The following is a 27,466-nucleotide window of genomic DNA, read 5'->3' as shown; positions in this document are numbered from 1 at the left end:
ATAAAGGATTTGAAACTAATTAAATAAAACAATTAAATCTAGATCTAGAAGCTATTTTAATGGCTACTTTCTATTCTAAGCTATCTACCTAACCTAACTGCCATTGACTGCCATTAACACTGAGTCAAGCTTTTGTTTTTATACATCCAGATCCAAAAATCGTGCATGGGCTTGGAGCCATGTTTTGGGCCAGAGAATCAGGCCCAAAACCCAATTCTTTCAGTCCAAAAAGGCCTCTTCAGCTGCAGTTGGTTTCCACAGACTTTTCGTCCACTTCTGCTCCTCTGATTGGGTCAAGGCTTGGACCATTGCAAAGCTCTTTCCGAGCCGGTCGTTTTGACATAAGGTAGGCCTCAATCCGAGGTCTGAGTCCAAAGATATGGCATTCGGAAGTTCTCACGACGCTTTGCTCCTTTATCTCGCTAAAGTGGCACATTTCGCACATAATGGACTTTGAAGCCCGAAATGCATAAAACACGTAATCAGTATTAACTCTTACTTATTATTCACATAATTGGTCTAACAGTAAGATTATTAAGGGGTTAAAACTACAGTTTTGGGCTCTTATCAAACCACCCCCAAAACAAAGATTTTGCTTGTCCTCAAGCAAAGATGAGAAAATTAGAATAAGTGACCAAAAATGGAGTTCTAACTACTCGTTTATTGAGTCGCGATTGCATTGACCATATGCAACAAGGCCTTAAACCACTAGGAATTCCCTAAGTGGACGAGCTATATAGCCTCGTGAGAGTTTTCCATGAAGGTACTCACAAAACTTCATCTATACTACAACGACTAAGAAAATAAAACTATTGTTTCCTTATTCATGCTCCAAATTATCTATACATCTCACTAGCTATGAACAAGAATAACCAAGTCAAAACCTAAATTAATATATGCATAATAATCTATCATCTACAATAAACATATACACAATGAGTAGTACTATAAAATGTTTAGCGGGTTTGTTTCAAACTTCGAATAAGCGTCCTTAAGTAGGTTCTCACAATAATAGTCAAGAAACAACACTCTGATTTTTCCACACAAGTTTAAGCTACTCCGATTAATGCAATGGGCACACTTTACCTTACAATCTCAATGACACACAGAAGTCGGAGTCGATCAAACACATCTACCACTTACTATCACACTAACCTATTCCTAATTGAGCTAGAGGTCTTTATTAGGTGTTCACGGGATTAGGAGATGGTTTAAGAAGGAAGGAAATGGATATTCTAAAGGACAAGTCCGAGATAATAGAGTCTTCCTATTATGTAACTAGAGAAAACCTTGTTATTTACTTTTTGCTTCTACACTTTGTTTCCATCCTTAGCCATATTTTTTTCTTTTTCTTTTCTTTGGCTTTTGACTCCCTTTTTATTCTATTTTTGGAGTTTTATTAATTTTTTTTTTTTTTTCTTTCCTTGGATGGAAACTTATTTTCTTTTCCAAGCAACTAACTAATTTTTGTTCACACAAGTTTTTCTCTTCTTCTTTCTTCACTCATTCTATTCTCGGACTTATTCTAAATTGGGTAGGTTGATTTATATTTTTAATTTGTTTTGTTTTGTAAACGGGGGTAAAGGAATTGTGGTTTATGGAAGGGCTAATGAAAGGCTCGATTGGAATAACTAGCGAAAAATAATTCATAGGTTTGGATTTCTCTCGCTATATCGATCCAAAAGGGCCTAAATTCTCGCTTAGGATATGGTTTAGTGATCAAGCAAGTGGACGTGTGATTTCTCTATCCGGATTTTACTTCTCCCTTGTGTCATTTCTCAAATGTTTAACTTCATATAAGGCTTTAGGCTATATTCTCACAGGATTTGTAGAATAAGTACTCTAGCCTAGGTTTCAGAAACTTACTGCTAACAATCATAGATACTCATGTCATATATTTATAGATAGATGTAAAGATTATTACCTATATATTAACCTAAGTTTCTAACAATTATTCTGACGCAACAGCTACGTGAGACTTCTAGATTGTTAAGAGCATGGAGAAAGAAACAATACCAATATTCCTAAGTGTATAGCATAACTTATTTATTTATATTTTTAAATTTTTGAAATTTTAACTAGAAAGCAAATGCATATTATATATATATTTATATCCTAGCAGATGTCTTAATTACACGTGTTTCTATGCCCCCAAACAAAAAGCATGCTTTGTCCTCAAAGCATTTAAATAAAGAGGGTAGTAAAAATACCATTGAAACACGTGAAATTCAGGAACATCTGCAAAACAAAGTTAGAACGTACTAATATAGGAAATAAAAACTGACGCAACTCTATAAGAGTTCCACCCATTATGGGGTTAATAGAATTAAATTGCTTGGGACATAAGCAGACACTAACAGAAACTAAAATTTACCTCCACTCCCGCTGTTATTCGTCATTTTCGTCATCCTCTACTTCTATAAAGAAGTGAGGCTCCTTCAGCGTCCTGCCATGCTATGATAATTTGCCAGGCTTCACGCCATTTATCATCTATGGTTGCTAACCTATTAAGTGCCACTTGGTCTGATGGGGTGTAGGGTGCAACCTGGTGAGGTTGTATCCGCCACCCTTGCCAAGTCATTGCACGGAAAGATCGAATAATACTATTGGTGGGTCGCACCGTGTCTACCGTAATCCAATCCGTGAAACGTGTACAAAAAACAGGAAAGAAACATAGCATAATACGTGAAATTAGAACAGGCATAAGAAGGTACTTATGCCTCATGGTATGGGCTCGTGCTAAACTAGACATCAAAGTTCGGGAAGGTCATAGAACCGGTCCCGTGGCTAAAGCAAGGAAAAACGCCGCAAGTGGCGTCATTCACGTAAGAAAACGCCATTCCCTAAAATGTTTAGCATAATCCAAAACATAACAGTTCCTATGTTCATGGACGGGCTACCAAGGGCAACGTTATAGTCCCCTTGGTCCTCAATCGGAAAAATGCCTGCCCCATAAGCCTCGTGCAAAACTCATAAGTGTAGACATGCATATTATCGACCCAATAGCACCATGGGTCTTGTATCTCAGCGGCATAGCAAGTCCAAGAACAAATGCTAGCAAGAACCTGGTAATTTTCATTGGTTCATCGTCAATATTGATGGAGAACACTTGTTCTCCATCCGGTCTCTCAAAGAAAATGCGGTTATTATAAAAATAAGATGCAAGTCTTTGGAGAATAAAGTTCACCGGTCTTACCATAAGAGGTTCCCAGCCAACGATGTGATCACCTCCACGAAAACCAAGCACCGTAAGTAGTGCTTTGGAACAAATCTTCGAAAGACTGTTCCGTATCAATGTTGGAGATGTCATCTCAAAATTACGCTTTGGAATAGCTGCGAATGATCCGATACTACGCGCAAAAACTGGAAAATTTCGGTCCACGGAAGTCGCGCGAAAGCACGCCAACTAGGCGCGAAGTCGCGCTTTTGTATTTTGAATTCCGGTGTTTGAGCCGAAGTCGCTTTGACTTGACTTGGCGCTCGAAAAATTTTCGTCGAGAAGTGTAGGCTGAGCGGCCCTCCAGAAGCGCCCGAAAGTTCTGCGCTTTTGCAAAAATGAAGTCAAAACGGGGAATCGCGGGTGTGAAGGGTGAGTGATGGAGTTTAGGTGTAGTGTGAGTTGTGAGGATAGTTTGTATCAAGTTTATATAGGTTTAAAGTTGCTAACATGGATCGGAAAGTTGCCACAACTAATTACGGCAGTTTCCGGAAATCCTAAAATTTCCAAACTCGAAAACGGAAACAACTCATATCCTGGATTCTAATTCAAACCCAGTATCTTTTAGGTTGATTTTATGATAGAATGTACCTATTTAATCTAGATTTCATCCTACAATGATACTTAATCATATTTCTGCCTAAACATCCATATTTTCACCTTGACTCCACAATTAATTCTAATACGAGGGTTATACAAAAATAGTGCTTGAATTGATAAAACCACCCCCAAACAAGTTGGGAAGGTGGGGTCAATATGAAACAACCATGCATAATGAAAATAAGCCCTTATATTAAAATTTCATTCGGAGTACCACTACAAAATTCAAATTACGGAAATAAAAGTTATATTACAATAAAAACAACAAAAGTAAATAAAACAAGAACCACTATCAATCCTCACTCTCTAAACAGCTCGCCACTGGTGGCGGAGGGCACACTCTCTAGTGGTGGCTCCTCGGCTCCCGAAGGTCCAAAGAATGATCGTCCTTCGCCGACGACGCCATGCCTCGAGTGTGTCCTCGAGCGAGTCTCAGATGAGGTGGGAAGCGTCTGCAAGCATGTCCACTCTAAACCGGGCGTGGGCCTCCATCTCCATACTCGCGCTGTTCCCATCTCTCATCCTCTCTCGGGTGGGATCTCGGTTGTGATGAATAGTCGCCAAGTCAAGTCCGGAGGTCTGACAGATAGTGTTTAGTGAACGCATGCCCCTATGAAGTACAGCCATGCGTTCCGCATCAAACCAACACCTCTAGAAGGCATCTGCATCAAAGCAGGTCAAGTCTTCCTCATCCTCGGAGGCATCCTGATGTCCCCGGCCTCCTCTTCATTCCCAGCTCCACCATCCTCTTCTTCTTCTTCTCTATCCTCAGCCCTCCTCCAAACTTGTTGGACACACTCCTATAGATACGCTGCGTGTTACGGTGCGGGGGTAATGTAAATCCTCTCGCAGCCGGAGTCTGCTTTCATCTTCATGATCTTTGGTGATTAACACGGAAGAGGTGCCAAAGACTTTCCGACCCCCGATCATGCTTTCGGCAAAACTCCGGATACTGTAAATCGTGATATCCGCTCCTAGAGTACCCATAAGGCGGGAGGCAGGTCGGACCGATGTCACCGACCTTGTCCTTCCCTAGGACATTCCGACCCAATCCATCGGGTCAGAGCAAATGGTTGGTCCCGAGGATGCTGCCGGCGAACACAATGGGAGTTTGTATTGTAGCTCCCATTGATGATGATCCACCCATCGAGGCTCTACCCGTCAAACCGGGGCTCTGTAAAAGTGGCCTCCGGATGGATTCTAGGAGGAATGCCTAGAATCTCGGCCAAATTCCGATGTCAACTCCTCCTCTTCTTTCCTTACCATCACAAAAATCCTACTCCCTCCAACTCCCTAGTGTTGTAGAACCGTCCGGACCAAGTCTTCGTGGTAGAAGGCTTCGGTCGAAAGTACCGAGACTATTCCAGTCTCTACTAGCCATTTCGTCACCGTAAAAAGCGGCGAAGTGGTCGCAGCGATGAAACTTGCTCGGTATAATTCGCGTTGTTGAGCCATCTAGTGTTTGGAATGGAGTGAGGGTTTAAATATGATGTGGTGGTGGTGGTTTAACTTGACCGACTGAAAGAACAGTGGTGGTGGTGGAGTGGTGGCGGCGCAGCACAAAATTTTTGAATTTTCGGTGGGTTTTTGTTATTTAAATCGGTGGGGGTTGTGGTGGTTTGGTTTCAGAGAATATTTGGGGTTAGGATTTGATTTTGGGCGTGGGTTTATTGTATTTCTTTTTAATTTTTATTTTTGTTAGGGTTTTGAAGCTTTGTTAATGGCGGTGGAAGATGAAAAAAAAAAACGATGAACTGTTGCTGAGAATGTAAAGGCTGATTACCGGGTCGTGGTTTGGTTGGGCCCAAGCCCAAAATCGAAATTTTTGATTTTTTCGATTTTTCGCTAATTTCAAATCAAAATTCCCGCCGTTATCGGTCCGATTTTTACTTAATGAGATATAGAAATGATCGGAGAGAGAATTTCCTATCCAATAATCCATAAAACACTCTATTCCGACTTCGGATGACATACGAGATAGTGGAAAACGCCTCGAAGTGCGTGCATGACGTAAGTTATGCTAACGAATGAACTCTAAATTAATAGATTATGTCAATCCGAATCGTAATACAATAAAACGGCCTAAGCAACTCTAATGGGACATAAACATTTTAGTACGGAAACATTTAACACCCACCCCAAACAAATTTTTTACAACGAAGCTTAGAAAATTTGTTTTAGCATGGGTCTTTTACGATCATTCGAGACTTTCTAGATTACTATGTTTATTTTTATTTTTTATTTATTTATTTATTTATTTTTTATTTATTTTTTTTTTTTTTTTATTTTTTATTTAGAAGGAAAAACAATAAGCAATAAAGACATAATTCACACCATAGAAAAACATGACTCAAAAATCCGAGAAAAAAATGCAAGAGTGGAAAACGTGAACTATGTGAACCGTGGACTTAGGATCCGGTACTTACAGCCACACACTCCATAGGGAGGGCCCGGTTTCCTTAATGGTGCACTCACCAATATATTAAAGTGAAAGGAAGTGCACCAAACACGTAAATTGAGTCGTTTATAGTCGATACTTTCGAGACTTTATCTAAAACATATGTATGAATATGCAGTTTGATCATATATCAACAACCTAAATAGTTGTGGATCATTCCATAAATAAATATCACGAAAACATATCCAAACACAATCAAGCACCAAGATTTTCTACGACGCAGCCTAGTGGAATGAAAGCGAAGTCGGATAACCCTATTGTGTAACCTATCATGCACCTTCTTTTTCATTTTTGAATGAGTGGGTGTTCTAGTAAATAAGTGTGGAAAGGTGAATGGTTGTGGAGAATATGGTGGATATGTATAAGTTGTAGAAAGACAGCCTGCATACCTAATGAGGATGTGGTTTTAGCAATCAACTCATTCATTGTGTGTGTAGGGACCGCCTCAATTCTGAAGATGAAGGTGTCAAATAGTTTGTCCTTCCGGAAGTATCTGTTTTCTAGGAGGATTTAAAAATTATGAAGCACAGGGAGAAACAAAAGGATCGAGTGCAAACTCGAGATTCCTTTGAAAGGGTGGAAGGAGGGGAATCGAGGTGGATGTTGTGCAAGTTAGTTCTTGATAGGGTGAATTGTCACCTACTCGAAGAAACTCATCGAATTCCTCATCTAGATTGGTCATATCCACATTACTATGGTAGTCCTCTACATCTTTGAGAAAGTCATCTATCCCGTCCTCATCAATAATATGTGTATCGACTAGTGTAGGGATGAAAATGTTGGAGTCTGACTTTCCAAAGGAAAGAATTTTGGGCATATGACTATCAAGGAACGTGTTGTTGATATAATCTCGAGCAACGCTTTCGATCATGCTAACCTCTCCATCCATAGACGAATCGGGTAACTGTGTCCTTGTTTTAAAAACATTGACTTCAACAGCAAGATGGCCAAAAGACATGGACATTGAACCATCACGGCAATTAATGAGCCGCATTGGCGGTTGCGAAAGGAAAGGGCCCTAAAATGATCGGACAGAGTCGTTAGCGACTTACGTATCGAGGACTACAAAATCAGCCGGATAGTAGAAATCATGAACTTTTACCATCACATTTTCGACTACACCCTTAGGATACTTAATAGACCGATCGACTAATTGCAACGCGTCATTTTAGTGGGTTGCATCTTGTCTAGACCTCATTTGTCTATACAAATAAAATGGGAGTAAGTTAACACTAGCCCCCGTGTCTAATAACGCGGTCGTCGTGATAGGAATCTCCTAAGGTGCATTAGACAATGGATCGACCGAGGTCCTTGTACTTAACAATTCCATTATGTTCGGATAAGGTTGGGAATTGTTACGTTAAAAGGCGTCTTTTGGTATATTTGTCTTACGCCTAGTAGTACACAATTCCTTAAGAAACTTAGCATGATGTGGTAGCTTTTTAATAGCTTCGAGGAAGGGAAGGTTTATAGTTAGATTCTTGAAAACGTCCATAATCTCCTCGTAATTTGTATCCCTAGTTAACATGGCTAATTTTTGTGGAAACGGTGGTTTCGTCTATATTTAGCAATGGTATCACTGGATGTTTAACCGTGGCTTTGTTTCTTAGGTTGTGTTATGGCGGGGTACCTCTACGGTGGTAGGCTCTTCAGTTTCTATTTCGTATCTAGTAAAATAGTAGGTGTAGGGGCTCTTGGTGGGTAACTATAGGCATAGTTACCTTGTTATCAACCACTCTGCGGAGAGTGGTGATGGTATTTATCTCACCTATATTTTCAAATTCATTACTAGTATTATCCGTTACCTCAAAAAAGTCGTGTTTTGTTGTTTTAGGATTATGTATTAGCGTGACTTGGCAACACACCTTAGGTTTGGGCTTTATCTTGAGCCAACCGTTGGGTTAAATTATTAACGGATTGTAGAAAGCATTGGTTAGATTGAGCCATGGTTTGGAAAAGTTTTTGGCTCACTTGTATGAAGGTGTCAAAGGCGATCCGGTTGTGTAGGTGTAGTAGTCACGGGTGGTGTGTGATTGGAACTATTTCCGTGAATTATTTATAGGTGGATTCGATAATTATTATTGACCGAACGATACCTCTATTAGCATTATAATTATTATAATTACCTTGACCTTGTGCTTGACCTTGTCGAGGTTGCACTTGGTTGTTATAATTATTAAAATTACCCGACCACCGTCCTTGTCGTAGTGGAGCTTGGTTAAAAGCCGTCGTTAGCCTAACATATTGATTATTGTACCGCGAGGTGTGACTTGTTGGTTATTTCTCCAACCGTAGTTGGGATTTTGTCTCCAAGGGCTTAGGTTCACTATTAATGGAACAAGCCTGTTCATAGGCTATAGGACGTTGGAGCCGGGATGCTTTCGGGACTCCAACGAAACTACATGGGTTTGAATTTACATTCATGGCCGGGATAGGCTTTTGTTGTCTGAAAATGACCTCTACCTTTTTAGTGAGTGATTCGATTAGAGTTTTAAGCTCGAATCGTGTTTAATTTCAAACATACCCGGCCTTAATCGTATTAGTAGAACTAGCGGAGCCGGGATATCATCACTACCCCCAATTATTATTTAAACTTTAGTTTGGTCCTCTAAAAATTTATAAGCCTCCGAGGCTCCTTTGTTAAGAAACTACCCCATTCATTATGTCAAGGACTTCTTTATGGTGGTGTAGAAGTCCTTTGAAAAAGGCACGAACTAACGTGTCTTTAAGCTAAGTTATGGTGTGGACACTCTATAAGCGGTCGGTGAAACGATTCCAAGCCTCTGAAAATGATTCATGAGGATTTTGTCGAAAAGAAATGAATCTTGGAAAGCATCTCATCCGTCTTTAGGGGTGGGTAAAATGTTCCATAAACAAATTGAACAAGTTTAGCCCACGAGTCCATGAAATTAGGCTTGGGCAGTTAACCAAGACGCCTTATCGCTAAGGTGAAAGGGAATACCCTTAATTTAATTTGTTCCGCACCAACCGTAGGATGGTGGAATGTTGTTAGGACTTGTTCAATCCTACGATGTAGCCGATAAGGTTTTTCATGGTCTAAACCATGAAAAGCGGGTAACAAATTAAAAATATTTGGAGGGATTCTCAAATCCCCACTGGTCTGCTAGAACGATGCAAGATTTGGGGCTATCGCTCAAGGCTTTGTAGAAGTCCGAGAGAGAGTCTCTTTTCTTCCCCATTATATCGGTGGTGTGTGTGTGAAATAGTAGCTAGAGGTGTAGTGTGTGGTATACTAGATAGATTTGATTGTTGATGTTGTTGTGTATTTACGTTCGGTGTTTTGTTCTACCCGGACCTTAATCTCATGCAAGACTAAGTCGAGCTTAACTAAACATGCAACACTCCAAACAATTCGATATACTAGTATAAAACCTCTAACGAGAGATCGCGAGGTGTGGAAGAAAGGAATACCCGATTCGTCCCTTGCTTTGCTTATGAATAAGCGTCTTGTTTACGCTTGTTCGGTGTATAGAAGCAGTTAGAACACCGAAAAATATGAAAGAGCAAAGTTCGAATCAAAACGCCGAAATCCGAAAAATTTAACACAAAGCGGCTCGGCCTCAGAGGTATTTTCAAATTACGTTGTTTTTTTAGGGTCGCTCCACGTAGAAGCCCACGGTCGCTCGGTCGATCCATAATAAGTTAGGGCTTAAGTCAGCTCGAGGAGAGCCATCCGATTTAATTTTTGCCGGAATTTTTCAACTCTAAAATGGACAACCACAGTATGAATCAAACAAGGGTGGGTGGGTGAAATGGGACTTTAAAAACAGTACTAACACTACGAAAACAATACGAAAGTGAAACTAAGATGGAAGCGGCGCCATTTGATAACTGACAAATGTTTAGTCTACCTACGAAATGAACGATGAATTCAATCCGTAAGTAAACTAAAACTAGACTTTTACTATCTCAATTTATCAAATCTTCTACTCTCAATGCGAATTGCACTAAGTGGAGTAGGAAGTTCGTTCCACTCCTAGTTCCCTAGCATGGATTGTTTTCTAAGTCTAAGAAATCGTTCTTAAGTCAATGAGAGATTTACGAATTACAAACTAGACTACGATGCAACTACCCACGAAATGCAACTAGTCGATTATCAGACAACTAAGGGAATGCTACGTTGATTCGATGATAAGGAGTTAGAGCGGGATTGATTCCACCTTAACTCAACTTAACCCACTAGCGGCGAAGTCGTCAAGAATCCGATTGAACTGCTACACGAGAACAATCGGTTCTTCCTAATCCCTAATTACACATGGCATTTCTACCAATTTATAACTAGCATGTGAACAATTAAACCCATTCTCATGGTGAACTAATTATTTCTGGCGTGGAATAGAAATTACGACGACTCTCCGATAAACGGAATCAAGCTTTCATCAAGGCCTCTCAACCCCCTCTAATGGAGTTTAGCCTTGAATCATTCCGCAATCATTCCCATTTAGATTAAAACTAAACATAATATAAAGCATTGAAATTTACTTAATTAAACAATAATGAAATCTAATTTAATGACTAAAATGAAATAAGGACAGGAATTGAAATTAGATCTAGAATTGGAAATGACAAAAACGAAATTGAATACTAATAACTATTTTATTGATCTAATTAAATGAAGAACAAGATTCAAAGGTTTAATCTAATAAAGGATTTGAAACTAATTAAATAAAACAATTAAATCTAGATCTAGAAGCTATTTTAATGGCTACTTTCTATTCTAAGCTATCTACCTAACCTAACTGCCATTGACTGCCATTAACACCGAGTCAAGCTTTTGTTTTATACATCCAGATCCAAAAATCGTGCATGGGCTTGGAGCCATGTTTTGGGCGTAGAATCGGGCCCAAAACCCAATTCTTCGATCCAAAAGGCCTCTTCAGCTGCAGTTGGCTTCCACAGACTTTTCGTCCACTTCTGCTCCTCTGATTGGGTCAAGGCTTAGACCATTGCAAAGCTCTTTCCGAGCCGGTCGTTTTGACATAAGGTAGGCCTCAATCCGAGGTCTAAGTCCAAAGATATGGCATTCGAAAGTTCTGGCGGCGTTTGCTCCTTTATCTCGCTAAAGTGGCACATTTCTGCACATAATGGACTTTGAAGCCTGAAATGCATAAAAACACGTAATCAGTATTAACTCTTACTTATTATTCACATAATTGGTCTAACAGTAAGATTATTAAGGGGTTAAAACTACAGTTTTGGGCTCTTATCACTTAACAATTTAATTCAAAACCTCAAATGTCAAAATGTTTTGCTACATATTTAATGACCTCAGTTGGAATTCAGAACTTAGCATTTCAAGATTCGACTACCCGCATTAAAAAAGTGTAGGTTGCCACATTCAAACAAAAAACCACGACTTTTTTTTACTAAGTGCAGAATATTTTTTGGTAGCGTAGCGAAGAAAACAAATAACACATGCAAAAATGTCCAATGACCAATCTCGAATCCCAAATACCCAAGATTGGAAATATATTAATACTGTGACGCTAAGATTAGAATAGGAAAACATTTTAGAATAAAAAAAAAATGGTGAAATTTAGTGCTAGCTGCTGTTCAAGACTCGAGACAGGGCTAAACTAATCGAGCCGTGAATTCTTTAACTGAACCAATTGAATCACCCAAGACCAGCTGACCAGCTGATCGAAACAGAGTAATTGCGGCAAGTTTAAACATTCTTAAAAATAGGCAACCATTTGCCGCAGATAGCAAGTAAACCCGAGTGCGAAATTGAAGTCGCCGTTAACGAAAAGTTGTTTTCCAACGTTCAAAACCTCAAATGATGTATCCTTTGAACTGTACACTGTACACCCTCTACAAACTGTATAATAAAGACGCCAACATTTGATCTTTGGATTACTTTTACTTCTTTCCCTTTCTAATGGCTGCATTTTGGTTCTTCAGTTTTATTTTGGAGAACTATACACTGTACACCCTCTACAAACTGTATAATAAAGACGGCAACATCTGATTTTTGAATTACTTTAATTTCTTCCCCTTAACCAATGACCACTCTAACCCCCTAACCAATCCCAAATACCCAAGTTTAAACATTCTAAAAAATAGGGCTAAACTAATCGAGCCGCGGATTCTTTAACTGAACCAACTGAATTACCCAAGACCAGCTGACCAGCTGATCGAAACAGAGTAACTGTGGCAAGTTTAAACATTCTAAAAAACAGGCAACCATTTTCCGCAGAAAGCAAGTAAACCCGAGTGCGAAATCAAAGTCGCCGTTAACGAAAAGATTTTTCCAACATTCAAAACCTCAAATGGTGTATCCTCTGAACTATACGTTGTACACCATCTACAAACTGTATAATAAAGACGCCAACATCTGATTTTTGTATTACTTTTACTTCTTTCCCTTTCTGATGGCTGCATTTTGGTTCTTCAGTTTTATTTTGGAGAACTATACACTGTACACCCTCTACAAAATGTATAATAAAGACGCCAACATCTTATTTTTGTATTACTTTTACTTCTTTCCCTAAACCAATGACCAATCTCGAATCCCAAATACCCAAGACTGGGCATATATTAATACTGTGACGCTAAGATTAGAAGAGGAAAACATTTTAGAAAAAAAAAAAAATGGAGAAATTTAGTGCTAGCTGCTGTTCAAGACTCGAGACAGGGCTAAACTAATCGAGCCGTGAATTCTCTAACTGAACCAACTGAATTACCCAAGACCAGCTGACCAACTGATCGAAACAGAGTAATCGTGGCAAGTTTAAACATTCTAAAAAATAGGCAACCATTTTCCACAGAAAGCAAGTAAACCTGAGTGCGAAATCAAAGTCGCCGTTAGCGAAAAGATTTTTCCAACGTTCAAAACCTCAAATGATGTATCCTCTGAACTGTGCACTGTACACCCTATACAAACTGTATAATAAAGACGCCAACATCTGATTTTTGTATTACTTTTACTTCTTTCCCTTTCCGATGGTTGCATTTTGGTTTTTCAGTTTTATTTTGAAGAACTATATACTGTACACCCTCTACAAACTGTATAATAAAGACGCCAACATCTGATTTTTGGATTACTTTTACTTCTTTCCATTTCTGATGGCTGCATTTGGGTTCTTCAGTTTTATTTTGACGTCTTGTGTTCCCTTTCTGATGGATGCATTTTGGTTCTTTAGTTTTATTTCGACGTCTTGTGGTACGACTCAAAAATATATTAAACCACCATGAAAACCTAAACGCATCGCAGCACTAAACATACCGCAAGATATGAAAACTACCAGGAAAACATCAGTGTGTGTTAGGGCAGCACTAAACATACCGCAAGATATGAAAACGACCATGAAAACCTCAATGTATGTTAGCATTTACAAATGGTATTGGTTACGATTTTAGATATCGGCATCAGCGCTTAACATATCTCAAAAACACCTTAACCGAAACTGAGCCACGCATAAACGACTAAACTGTAAACACCTTAACCGAAACTGAGCCACGCATAAACGACTAAACTGTCAAAATGTTTTGCTACATATTTAGTTACCTCAATTGGAATTCAGAACATATGGGCAATCAACATAAAATGCCGTAAGTGTCACATGCATCATATTATTGTGGCTACAGTAACGTAGACCAATTTCAATAAAAAAAATATAGCACGCAATAGCAAATTACGTAAGGTTCTGAAATCGAAAACTAATTGAAGGGAAAGCAAATTGAATCATGTAAAGAACCTGTTGGAATCCTGGCAGAAAGAGTTCGGTTAGCCGAGGCCGAAAATCTAGAGAGAGAAACAAACAGAGAACATGAATTGTTAAATGAACAATTAGAAAAGATGGATGGTGATGTAAAGAAATAAACATTAGTAATAGAAAAGCACCTCTTTGAACAATGCCGAAACTGGAGCGAGAGTTTAGCGGTTGTGAGAGGCTTAACGATCCGGTTTTATCTTGAGAGTAGAGGAGAGCAACGTAAGGGAAAAATCATTCTTTGTTTTAATAGCAACGGTATTGGTTATTTGGGAAGGCCAAATGAGAGAGAGGAGTTACAGTATCTGTGAAATTAGTCGTTGAGGATAGGCATTTTTATGAGGATGTGAAATTAGTCGTTGTGAAATTAACTCATGCCGTTTCTTTGAGAGCTTGAAAGGTGGGAGTGCTAGACTATAATCACAATACTATTACTGGAAGATGAAGTTGGATCGTTCGCTCTCTCAATTTAATTTATCGTGCTAGAGTGTAGTGTGGTTGAAGCCCAAGCCCATTCAAATTAGAATGTATATATTTGAGAAAGAAAACTCATAAATTAGTCGTTAACTTTGTTTTAAATGCAATAAATAGGAAAGAGCCAAATGGGAAAGAAGAGCAATTTGATTTAGGCCCATTATTTTTTTAGTAATTGAAAAATTGATAATATTAAGAATCCAATGTACAACCAATGCATGCATTGCATTGAATTTGCATTAAAAGAATTCTCTCATCAATTAATAAGGGCCAATGAAATTAAATTGATAATATTAAGAATCCAATGTACAACCAATACATGCATGCATTGAATTTACAACATTTAATTTATTAAATAAATCTTTTTAAATGCCATTGAGAATTAGAAACGGTTTCAAAAGGATATAAGTCATACACGTGTCTCTCTTCAGATCCCCATGCACACCTAACTCAGATCCCCACGCGATCCCGACCTCTCTTTGTCCTGCCATTGTGTTTTATTATAATAATAGATAATAGATGGAAGTTTAGTCTTTTAGTTTAAGTTTATTTACCAAGAGTAACCTTCTTGGACCGGTTGGATGTGCGAGGCGAGTAGTGTAACATCACGCTTGCGCATCTCAACCCAAGTGGAGTCCATGTGACCTGGAGATGTAAGTGAATGAGATTGGTGTCTAATGCAGGGGTTTTTATTTTAGGTGGTTTTTGGAGTAAGTAGGACTCTTAAAAAAAATTGATTTATCATCTCAAAACTGTTTTATCCCTAAGAGCATAAAAAACCAAACTGCCTTATTATACTGATTATATAGATAATACTATCATAACACAATTTTTCTAATTTTTTTTAAGTGAACCAACAGTTATATAGATAATACTATCATAACACAATTTTTCTAAGTGAACCAACAATTAATTGACGTAAGCAAATTGGTTAGTCATTATTTAAATTTAAAAGTTAAAACTCCGTCGGGAAGTTGAGGACTCGTTCTATATTTAGAACAGCAGATAGCGAAAGTTTGAAAGACAGCGAAATAAACTTGGAAGTCGTTTTGAACGAGTTTTCAGGAGATAGAATCGTTTTTAAACCAACGAAATTCACAACTTTTGACATTTTTGAGGTAAAGTCTAAAAAATATCTCCATTCGTGTTTTTTTTAGTCCATGCATACAAACCTCGCTTCTCTCCATTCATACATGGAGCAGCAGCAGGTTTCTTTTTTCCCTCTCTAACATCTTCTTCTTCTTCTTGTTGAATATTATGGAATCTTGGGGGTGTCTAAATTCTTGATTGGAAGTTTTTTTCATCGAAATTACGATGACAAGGCAAATTGTGTTACAAACGCCTTCACAATCGAATCGAAGAGAACCCCTTTTATCGAAGGACCCTCCTCCTTCAGCAAATGGAAACACACGATTCGCGGAAGTAGCGGGTGGGACAACAGCGGAATGTGCAGCTGTGTGTTGTTGTTGTCCATGTGGATTGATGAATTTACTTGTTCTTGCTGTTTATAAGCTTCCAGCTGGTTTGTGTCGAAAGGCTTTGAAGAAGAAGAGGAGAAAGAGGTTAATGAATTCTGGATTGTTTCCTCACGGGAAAAGTTGTGGGTGTGGGTGTGAAGAAGATGGAGAGTTTCAAGTACATCCTGTTTCTGTTGAGATGTTTAAAGTGGAAAATATAGTGGAGAAATTGAATGAAGAAAAGGTTATGGAATTGGAAAAAGAGATGTGGGATAAATTTTACAGTACTGGGTTTTGGAGAAGTCCTTCACAAAGAGAGTAGTGGTTATAATGGTAAAAAAAAAATTGGCAAATGTCTCAATGTCTTTACCTTGGTAAATATGTCTTTTACTGTGTAATTGTTTGATTGGTAATTGTTGAGGAAGGAAGAGGTTTGATTGGGAGATTGGGTATTTTTTTTACCTGTTCTGTTTTTGATGTATAGATCAAGAAATTTGGTCAATATACTTGGTAAAAATTCCTTTTGATGATGAAGTTGGGTTTGCTGTATCTATGTGTGGTATTTATAAGTTTATATTCTATTTATATATAAGTTTATCAATGAGTAATGATTTTCTATTTATATATATCAATGAGTAATGATTTTGGGGGAGTTTAGAGTACACTTAAGACTGCTTTATTTTGTAGGATTTATTATCATATTTTGTGATTCATAACAGAATTTAACTACATACTTGCTTCATTTTGAGGTTTCGATAGTCCAGATTTATAATGCAAGGTTTACCATATAACTCTGCATTAAGAGTTATATGCAACGAGAATTCCTTTACGCTAGAATGTGACATTTATGATACAGAAGAGAGAGAGAGAGATAAGGTAGTTATAAGGCAGACACGACTTTTAATAGAGGTGACTGACAATTGTTTTTTGTAGCCCATTGCAAGGACCTCCATAACGGTTGGTCGATAATAATAATGCTGTATTGTTTTAAGGTTTGGCTTATGCGTGTGTGAATTCTAAGACCTAATAATTATTTGTTTGTGAAGCATATTGTTACCTATTTCAATGTGGAAATAGGTATTATGGAATTCAGAATGCCTTGTGGGAATGCATTTGTGTATTTCTGATGGAACACATTGTGGTGGAATTACCACTTAGGAAGTCAATCTTTGCACGCTAATATTCAGGACATATCTTGTATATTGTTATCGAACCCACTGATAATTTATTGACTGAATTGAGAATGCTAATTATTTCACTTGGAGGCTTGTATCTTTTCGTTAGTTCCTCTATTTTTCTATCTATATATTGGTACATGGGCACTGACATACTTATAAATGTCTTATAGAAAAACCTTTTGTATGGGAATAAGTAAGTTCTGACTATGTTTTTTGGATTTTATAACTTTTACAGGTTGTGCCATACAGCATTGGGAGCAAAACACCGCTTTCTAACAGGTTATACTCAGTTCTGCTCCCCACTGCTACTATATATATAGCGATAAACCCAAAACCCTCTCACTAACACATGTACACACCGACACACACACACACACACACACACACACACACAACACTCTCTTTCCCAGAGGAAAACCTTTATTTTCTTTTTCCATTGTGTAGTGGTGATAATAAAATATGATTGAGTTGTGTCTTGTTGGCTGCAAAGTTGCTCCCAACAACTTCTCTTCTGCCCAAAGAGTTTTTACTAACTTTCAAAAAGCAGCAGCTTGTCCCCATAACAGTAGAAGAATTTTTTTGCGCCATTTTGGAGGTGAGCTACAAGAGGGGTCAGAATATTCAGTTCTTGAATCTAGTTGCCTACAACATTGGTTCAAGAATTGGAAAGAATTAAGAAAGAATAAGCTCACTGCAAGTACTTTGCTGGGGCTATTGGTTTCTGGCCTGGAAGGAGAGTTCAACTCCGGAAAGAGAAGATTGGTGCAATTGAGCCATTTTCTGGAAACCTGGCCACCATTTGGGGTGATATTAAGGGACACGAAGCGCTGGAAAGGTACAAGCTTTTAACATGAAACACTGTCTTGTTTGCCGATTTTCAGGTCTATCTTAACAATAATCTTAATGATAATGATGATAACTGGCTTGGATGTTCACCGGACGGTGTTGTTGATAATGCTGTTTATGGATTGCCTTATCGTGGTGTGCTTGAGATTAAGTGTCCTTACTATGACGGAGATAAACAAAAATCTCACCCATGGTCACGGATTCTGCTACATTGTATTCCACAAGCACAGGGTTTGATAGAGATATTAGATAAAGACTGGATGGATTTATCTTGTTGGACTACTAATGGGAGTAGTTTATTTAGATTATATAGAGATCAGGCGTACTGGGAGCTAATAGAAGTAGCCTTATCCGATTTCTGGTTCAAGCAGGTTACAGCCCCGGGAAAGGGTTGATACCAGCAAGTTTTAAAGTCAGAAGTGTGCCTCTTGATGGTAGTAATGGAGCATTTGAGGAAGTTTCTGATCCAGACTTTGGTGAGTCAGCTATTGGTTGTGTTGCTCCTGTTGATTCTGGTGGGTAGAGTTTGGATGTTTAATTAGTAGTATTGTTCTTCATTCTTATGTTTGTGAATGTTGTTGAACTTTCCCGCAACATTCAGTTTGAATGACAGTTTCTACATGGTTCTACCAGAACAGCTACAATTTATTTTATTTATTTATTTTTTAAATTCTATACAACGTTACCTCATATCATTTCCTCTGTTATAGGTCTCTGGTGGATCATCCTTTTAAGAGCTTATGGGAAGATCACTGGTGATCACGGGTTGCAAGAGAGGGTGGATGTCCAAACAGGCATTAAATTAATTCTTAATTTGTGTTTGGCTGCTGGGTTTGACATTTTCCCTTCCCTATTAGTCACTGACGGCTCTTGCATTGATAGACCGATGGATGGGTATACACAGTCATCCCCTCAAGATTCAAGTAAGTTGGAAACAGTATTGTAGTCCTTCCATTGTATGTCTTTTTCGAAAACTGAAAACTAGGACTGCTCGATAGAACTTCGATGTAATCCATGTTTAGTATGTATGTATAATGGATGTGCATATACTCAACAAGCAGCAGTGTCACATTGACACTATTGCTCACATGAATACTTGGCTATGTGACATCAACACTCCATATTTGAAAATAATCCGTGTTGGATACGTACCCAAACAGACCGAACACAAATTCATATTTAAGTTATGTACCTAAAGTGAAATTGTATCTATGTTAATGGAGAAGTTTGGAGAGAAAGAGGATACGACCTTATTAAGTAAAGCCTTGTATCACTTTGATATATATATATATACCCGGCTCCTAAATGGATCTTAAAATAAGTACCAAACTAAGTACAAAATCTAAAACAACCCACAACTTCACCTACAAAATGATTTAAAAATGGTGAGAATACTGTTTTCACCAACCCAGAGTCTGTTAAGGCGAGCCAGGCGGTACAAGCTCTGGAACAACAAAGAAGCAACCTTGAGCGAGAGTTATAGTTGCTGAGGCATTTATATCAATCTGACACAGGGAAGGAGCCACTCATCGATCTCGATGATGACGACCTTCCAGAAGGCGGTCGTGTTAGGAACCTAAGGCGTGGGGATCTAGTTCGATGCGAACCATCCGAGTCAGAATACAGTAATTCGGATGAGGACTCGGATATAGCATCAGAGCCAGAGTCAACTGACCAGGATTGTGATGTCGATTCCCGACACCGAAAAAGAACCCAGAACATGAAACTTTCTACCAAAGAAAGTGCATGGGAAATTGAGAAAAATAACTTGATTCGTCAGATGCATCGGATGACAGGTAAGGGAAGAAAAATGCAAGACTCCCTTGTTCAATCCGCCATAATGGAGGGCAAGCAGATCTCCTTTTGCATCACGAGTAATGAGAAAGCCATATCCCCGCAGTTATAGACAACCGAAGTTCAGTGTCTTTAGTGGCAAGTCAGATCCGGTAGATCATGTATTCAGATATCGTGTCACTATGGGATAATATGAGAAGTATGACCACGTCATGTGTCAAGAGTTTAAAGCTTCCCTGTCTGGATCTACGCTCCAGTGGTACCACAGGTTTCCTGAGCGGCAGATAAGGTCCTCAGAAGAACTATTTTGGACCTTCATAGACAGGTACTCGTGTAACAAGCACTAACCAAAACGGATTGATGCACTGTTCAACATCAAGAAAAAGGACGGAGAGGCATTGAGGTCCTATATGCAACGATTCATGGAAATTTCAATCCAGATAGAGTCTTGTGATGAACAGACTGCTATAATAACTTTCAAACAAGGGTTGGATGAAAACAACGCTTTATTCGGGTCCCTCTTCAGGAATCCACCCCGTGATTTGGAGGAACTCTTAAATAGGGTTGAAACTCATGCAGGGTGAGAGGAGGATGTCTTGAACAGACGTCATGAAGCAAAGAAGACTAATCGGACAACCCCTGTAGTCCCACGAGAAGGGAACAAGAACTCTTCGCCGCAAAAGCCAAAGAGAGATCGTCATCGTGGTCGCCAAATGGCTGAATCCCCATCAAAGGGACGAACCAAAATGTAGCCAGCAATGGAGATGGAAAACCACAAAAGAAGCCTCGAATGGAAGGAGCTGAAGAAGCACTTCCCTCGATGGACAGAAACTTCGCCCCTCTGAACAAAATGCCAAATGAGGTCCTGGACTTGATCAAGAACCAGAGCTACCTCAAATGGCCAGCTCCACTCAAACCAGGCTCCTTGGGTACCAGAGACCAAAGGACCTACTGCAAGTTCCATAAGAGTAAGGGTCACAGCATTACGAGCACTGGGGACCACGAAAAATGAACTACTGATTTTGATTGAAAGGGGTATTTGAAGCGGTTAAGAAGACACCAGTAGTAAACGCGAAGACAACCCGAGGAGATCAACACGTTGGTTTAGGATCCCTCAGGTACTGGACCACTTAATGGCCGACTCCAGATAAACATGATTTCAGGAAAGGCAAGCAAACGAAGTGGGTAGGTCACAGAAAAGGGGGAGTGATATCAAATGCGCGTCACCAAGCAAACGAGAATCATGAACAACGAATTGACTATGGGTGCTCAAGTCAACGCGTTAACCCACAAAGATCCACTCATCCTCTTCATGGAGGCTGACTGTCTCAGCATCCAAAGTCCACATGAGGATGCATTGGTTCTTACACTCCCATTTGGAGATTATGATTTGTATTGCATATTGGTTGATCCAGGAAGCTCAGCAAATGTGTTAAACTATGACCCATTCAAAAAACTGCAGATTCCTGATTTTGAGATGGTCGCCATCAATTCCAACCTGTATGGATTCAACGTGGACAAAGCTCTAACAGTTGGGAAGATCCAACTACCCGTAGCTACTGGTCTGGTAATTCATCATAAATTTTGTTGTGGTAAAAACTAACACACCCTATCACATGATCTTGGGTGGGATCTGGCAGCACATACTCTGCGCTGTTCCCAGCACCTGTCAGCAATGTCTAAAATTTCCACATAACGGGAAAATTGAGACAATCAGAGGAGATCAGGTGACTGCCAAAACATGCTACGCTTTGGCGTCAAAGCAGTCCTTACTCCTTTTTGAACCAATGGAGGTGGGGTAACCCGCCAAATAACAATTACAATTGGATCCCCCTCTCCCAGACCTGGTCCCAAGAGAGAGGGAGGATCCCCCCTCATTGGAGCCATTAGAGTAAGTGGAAATTGTGGGAGGCAGCTCGCCAAAAACCACTTTCATTAGCACCTTATTGAGTTCTGAAGAGCGCTAGGCTCTAATATATTTCCTCCAAGAACACAAAGACGTGTTTGCTTGGTCATTCGAAGAAATGCCAGGAATTGACCCCCATGTGGCATGCCACCGGCTCAATGTCCACAAAAATGCGATAGTAGTCAAGCGTAAAACCGAAAAATAGGTGCTGACAGATCCAAATCAGTAAAAGCCGAAGTTGAAAAGCTAAAGGCATCTAATTTTGTCAGGGAAATAAATTTCCCCACCTAGATTTCTAATATTGTCCCAGTACGTAAGAAGAATGGGTCATAGAGAATCTGTATTGACTTCACAGATCTGAACCGCGCGTCCAAAAGACAGTTACCCTCTGCCACGGATTGACAAATTGGTAGATGCAACGGCTGGACATGAATTGTTATCTTTCACAGATGGGTCCTTTGGCTACAACCAAATCCCATTGCATGAGGAAGACCACAAGCATGCTAGTTTCACAACTGGGGATGGCATGTACTGTTATCAGGTCATGCCGTTCGGACTGAAAAATGCGGGAGACTCGTACCAACGTTTGGTAAACAAAATGTTTGAAGTATTGATAGGCGACATTGTGGAGGTGTATGTAGACGATCTCTTGATCAAAAGCCTAAGACGTGGAGATCATCTCTCCCACTTGAAACGTGCATTTGACATTCTCCGAGAGTATCACATGAAACTCAACCCTGCGAAATGTGCTTTCGCTATCTCATCAGGGAAGTTTTTAGGTTATTTGGTTACTAAGAGAGGAATCGAGGCAAACCCAGATCAGATCCGGGCGCTCATAGAAATGCCTTTACCTAAAAACATGAAAGAGGTTCAAAAAGTTCAGGCAGGTTAGCAGTTCTGAACAGGTTCATCTCCAAGAATTTAGATAAGTGCAAACTTCTGTTTCAGTTACTGCGAAAGAATACCTCATTTGTATGGATGGATGAATGTCGAAAAGCATTCGATCAACTCAAAACGTACCTGGGGGCACCACCAATTCTTTCCAAACCAATTGAGGGAGACGTTTTGGGTCTTTATCTCTGTTTATCTTACTATGGTATCAGTTTTGTACTGATACGTGTGGACGAAAAAAAGGTTGAAAAACCTATCTATTTCTTGAGCCGAGCGCTCCTACCAGCAGAAACAAGGTAGCCTAAACTCGAAATAGTTTCTTTAGCCCTTGTTTTTGCAGCAGAGAAATTACGACCATACTAACAGTCCCACACTATTAGAGTAATCACAGAGTACCAGTTACGATTAGTTCTGGAAAGGCCGAACATGTCAGTAAGGTTAGCTAAATGGTCCGTGCAACTGTCAGAGTATGATATTATCTACGTCCTAAGAATATCAGAGAAGGGTCCGGCACTAGCAGAATTCTTGGGAGACTTCCCAATTACCTAAACTGGGTACGACTCAACAATCCTCCATTCAGATGATAACATCCTACCTGAATTCCCAAACACCCATCCAGACCCCTGGGAGCCGTGCTCTGGATGGTGATTGTTTCTGGATGGATCTTCAAATGATAGAGGCGTAGGAATTGGAGCTGTGTTAGTTACTCATGCCAACATGCGACTGGAAAAATCTATCCGATTAGGTTGAAATGCCTCTAATAATGAGGCAGAGTACGAGGCGACACTTGCTAGCTTCACAATAGCTCTCGACCTGGGCTTGACACACCTCACAATTGTTAGTGACTCACTGCTGGTTGTATTTCAAGTTGATGGAGATTTTGAGGCCAGGGATGAACGAATGGATAAATACCTGGAACTGGTAAGGGGTATTCAGGGCAAGTTTGAGAATATCCAGTTTTATTAGCTGCCTTGATCAGAAAATCGACACGCAGATGCTTTCGCATATGTTGCCTCAATGTTGGGCAACATCTAATCTCGCTCCATCCCTATAGAGTTCCAAGACAAACCTAGCATCCAAGAACTCACTATTACAACAATTTGTGTTATTCCATCCACCACACCAAACTAGATAGATTCATACAAGTCTTACCTCAAAGACGGAACACTCCCGGAGGATAAAAACATAGTAAGGCGTCTGCTTGCAAAGGTACCAAGGTTCACCCTCATTGAAGATGATCTCTACAAGAAGTCTTTTATGGGACCTCATCTCCGATGTCTTTCCTCAGACCTCGCTGAGCAGGTTATGCGAGAGGTTCACGAAGGAATTTGTGGCAACTACGCTGGCGCCAGAACACTAGCTCTAAAGATCTTAAAGCAAGGATACTTTTGGCCTTATATGCAAAAGGATGCACAAGTTTTTGCCCGCAAATGTGAAAAGTATCAACAACATGCTCCATTTATCCATGCTCCAGCAACAGAGTTGCACCCATTGGCCAACCCATGGCCATTTGCACAGTGGGGAACTGACATTGTGGGACCCATGCCACCCGCTCCCAGCAATGTCAGATTCTTAATGGTCGCAATGGATTACTTCACTAAGTGGATAGAAGCAGTTCTCTTTATCTTCATTCGGGAACAGGACGTCAGAAAGTTCATTTAGAACAACATTGTATGTAGGTTTGGCATACCCAAAGTCATCATCTCAGATAATGGGCAACAGTTCGCTAGCGGATTGGTCGCTGAACTCTGTGAGGAGTTTCATATTACCCATCTTTTCTCAACTTCAAGGTATCCCCAAGGCAATATGGTCAGGCTGAAGCCTCCAATAGGGTTATTTTGGATAACATAAAACGCAAATTAGATGATGCAAAGGGTTTATGGGTCGAGGAACTACCTAAGGTCCTATGGGCATATCGAACTACACCCAGACGATCAACTGGTGAGTCCCCATTTTCATTGACCTACGGAATTGAAACTGTCATACCTCCTAAACTGGTAGCTCCCACTCATAAGTCGGATGTTGTGCACACCCTGGACAATGAGGAATTATTATGCAGAGAAATGGATCTCCTAGATGAAAAGAGAGAAGGCGCCGCACTGCGCTTGACTGCCAACCAACAGATTCTGAAAATATCATACGACAAGAGAGTCCGAATTCGAGCTTTCAAATCTGGCGATCTGGTTCTGCGTGAGATCCCAGAGCATAATGACAAGCTTGGGCCCAACTGGGAAGGACCATACATCATTGACAAGGTTGGCCAAACTGGTTTTTACTACCTACGTAGTGTTGAAGGGGACGTTTTTGTCAAACTATGGAACGCATAGCACCTTCGCAAGTACTATTAGTAAATGGTTATTTCATGCTTTGTCATGCATTGTTTATTCTCTCCAGTCATCAATAAAGTTGATTTTCACCTTGCAATCGAATTTTTTCCTTGTGTCAGTTCTTTATTTATTATCCACAATGGACTAAGCCTTTAGGGAACTATCTTCTCAATATCTGTTCAAGAATATTATATGCCAATTTGCTTTAGAACCAGTGATACTGAGTTTGGGGAAGCTGAACTGTATGCCAGTTCCTTTCTCATCCCCATGCAGACTGAGATTATCCTTAATGGGTTAAGCCTTTAGGGAATCTAACCACACTAATTGTTTAGTAAACTGTATGCCAGTTTGACTTGGAACCAGAAATAGCGTTCTTGGGAGCCCAAACTATATGCCAGTTCCTTGAGCTCTCATAACATAAAAATTGGAGGTTGCTGGGAAGATCTGGGTTGGATCCAGATCCTAGCACGCAATCATTGGCCTGGAATTATATCGGCATGATGGTGCTGAGGAAGACTCCCACACTGTTGTTCTGGTGATAACCTATTTATTTTTTATTTTTTAAATAAATAGGACCTATCGTTCTTAAACACAGTATTGTGCTCAAGGCACCCAGTTACTTTCACAAAGACACATGGCTCCTTTGGGACGCTGTGTCTTTATTACGATCGAACTTTCAATTACAGTTAACTTGAATGGCTTCCATGATATCCTAATCAGATTCTGGTTATGCCTCATTTTATCCTGTTTAGCCTATTAGGGTCACCTATTGTTGTTCCAAATGAACTTTGGGGGCATCAATGGTAGAATATGCATAGTAGTACATGTCATTATATGCTATATAACATAAAATGCTTTAAATACATGCATAAACTAGAAGAGCTGCAGAGCTCAGTAAGCAAATAGTATGTGAGCTACATAGCTCAATATTACAGACCCATAGAATAATTATTTCAAAATAAATGTTTTCTAAATTATGAACTGAATAGCTAAGTCTTTACTTAGCCTGTTGAGCAGGGGTAGAATCGAACTTTGGCTCAACATCAGTATTTGTTGCTGCACCAGCATCAAGTACTCCTGGATCACTTTCTAGAATTGACTGTGTGGTTGCACTGGTTGGAACGGTTGAAGTCTGAACAGAACACTCACCTGAAACTGGCACAGGCAAAAATGGAAGCTGAACAGGAGGCATGTCATTATCGGTGTCTTCTTCAGAAGATGAGGATGCATCGGGCATAAGTTCATTCTGAATCGTTGAGATACTGGAATTCAGATCAGGAATAAGATGAAAGGGTTGGTCACCCGTCCCTGATCATCCAACTGAGAAACATACCCAATAGTCTCAATAGCCTCCTCAAACTTATCTTGTTTGGCTGCATTGAAAGACTCTTTAGAAACATCAAGTACTCTCAGAGCAAAATGAATGACATTTTCAGCTGACCTCTTCTTTACCTCCTGGACCACCTTGGAATAGAACTTAGAGGTCTCTGCCAAGAGATCATTAGTTTTCTTTTTAGAACGTAGACGTTTATCCTTGAGAGCCCTCTCATAGCCTGTCATGACTTCATTTGCATGAGTAATGACTTGGCCAAGGGTTCTCATTTCAGTATACCTACAGTGAAGTACCCCCCCTGAACTTGGTCATGCTTTGCTTGCAGAGGTGAATTGAGAACACAGTTCCAAGAATTTCACTTTCTAAAAAGCAGCCTCGGCAGCTCCCCTTTGGGCTTTGTCTAGAGAATTTTGGAGGTTGGCAATAGTCTCTCTCATGTTCTTGAAACCAGCGTCCGACTTCTTCTCTTTGGCCAAAAACTGGTCAACTTGGGTTTGCAGCTCCTCAACTCTTTTCTCAGCAGCTTCTTTCGCCCAGATCAGCTCACCAGTAGCCATGTCATCGGTAGCTGTACTAGATGAGGTCGCAAAGATTGGTTCTTTCATGGCCAAGAAGTTATTTGCCAACTGAAAAAGAATACAGGGTGTGTAAGTAACACAATGAGAGAAACAGAACATTGTATAGAGAAGGAAGTCTTACCTTAGCAAGATAAATGGCAAATCTATGAAAGGATAGAACCAGACTACCAGCCATATTGGCTTCAGCTTTATCAACAGGAAGTCGCACAGCTTCTAGAACTCCAAGCGCAATATCAACATCATTAACAGAGTGCTTGTTGGTGACGGGAAACTCATCAGTTCGGCCCTAACGCCTCATTTCCATGATCATCTCCTTTTCAGGAGAATTTGGAGATTGTGGCGAGAAGGGAATGTTGTCACTCGCCCCCCTCCTATCTCCAAATCGAGGAGGGGGGAGAGCAACAGTTACATCAGTTGTCTGAGTAACGCCCTTCCCCTTTCGGTCATCGGGGAGAGAAGGATCAATAGTCAAAGTACAAAGTCACCAGCTTATTCAGAACCTATGGGAGGGTCTGGAACTGGTAGGGGTACAACTACTTTCTCAAAAGACTTACCAGAATCGGAAATAGTCATAGGAACCTTGAAAAGTGTTTCTTCATTCACAGAGAGGACGAAATTTCGTTTTCTTATCAGATGGGGCAACATCAGAAGCAAGAGCAGGATCGACTCTCTTT

General features: G+C 39.9%; 2 protein-coding genes across 4 annotated transcripts; both read left to right on the top strand.

Annotated features, from left to right (window-relative positions):
* The first annotated feature begins 15,427 nt into the window (after nt 1–15,427).
* On the top strand, nt 15,428–17,491 carry LOC147515961 (uncharacterized). Of its 3 annotated transcripts, none has more exons than XM_086588687.1 (2): nt 15,428–15,600; nt 15,777–16,469. In XM_086588687.1, the coding sequence occupies exon 2, from the start codon at nt 15,797–15,799 to the stop codon at nt 16,259–16,261; it is 465 nt and encodes a 154-aa protein (XP_086444813.1). In that variant the 5' UTR covers nt 15,428–15,600; nt 15,777–15,796; the 3' UTR covers nt 16,262–16,469. The 3 variants fall into 3 exon arrangements, 2 of the variants coding, with proteins under 2 accessions (XP_086444813.1, XP_086444814.1); XM_086588688.1 differs by adding an exon at nt 17,353–17,491 and having other exon boundaries at nt 15,430–16,272; XR_015210846.1 differs by adding an exon at nt 17,353–17,491 and having other exon boundaries at nt 15,431–16,313.
* On the top strand, nt 16,292–26,380 carry LOC147515960 (uncharacterized). The gene is made up of 8 exons (XM_086593115.1): nt 16,292–16,313; nt 16,424–16,485; nt 16,659–16,717; nt 17,353–17,396; nt 17,665–17,952; nt 18,335–18,478; nt 18,674–18,886; nt 25,899–26,380. Exons 1-8 carry the CDS (start codon nt 16,292–16,294, stop codon nt 26,015–26,017), a joined length of 951 nt encoding a protein of 316 aa, XP_086449241.1. The 3' UTR covers nt 26,018–26,380.
* The last annotated feature ends 1,086 nt before the right edge of the window (nt 26,381–27,466 follow it).

The sequence above is a fragment of the Coptis chinensis genome, chromosome 2 (genome assembly GCF_015680905.1).
Source record: "Coptis chinensis isolate HL-2020 chromosome 2, ASM1568090v1, whole genome shotgun sequence".
NCBI classification, from domain to species: Eukaryota; Viridiplantae; Streptophyta; class Magnoliopsida; order Ranunculales; family Ranunculaceae; genus Coptis; species Coptis chinensis.
This window is presented reverse-complemented; position numbering and strand designations above follow the sequence as displayed.

What these genes read in the sequence shown, in the direction of transcription:
- LOC147515960 (XM_086593115.1), top strand. Translation starts at nt 16,292, where the DNA reads ATGTCTCAATGTCTTTACCTTG. An exon ending in GTCTCAATGTCTTTACCTTG is followed by an intron (nt 16,314 to 16,423) that starts GTAAATATGTCT and finishes TTTGATGTATAG; the next exon opens with ATCAAGAAATTTGGTCAATA. An exon ending in GGACACGAAGCGCTGGAAAG is followed by an intron (nt 17,953 to 18,334) that starts GTACAAGCTTTT and finishes TGGTTCAAGCAG; the next exon opens with GTTACAGCCCCGGGAAAGGG.
- LOC147515961 (XM_086588688.1), top strand. Translation starts at nt 15,797, where the DNA reads ATGACAAGGCAAATTGTGTTACAAACGCCTTCACAATCGAATCGAAGA.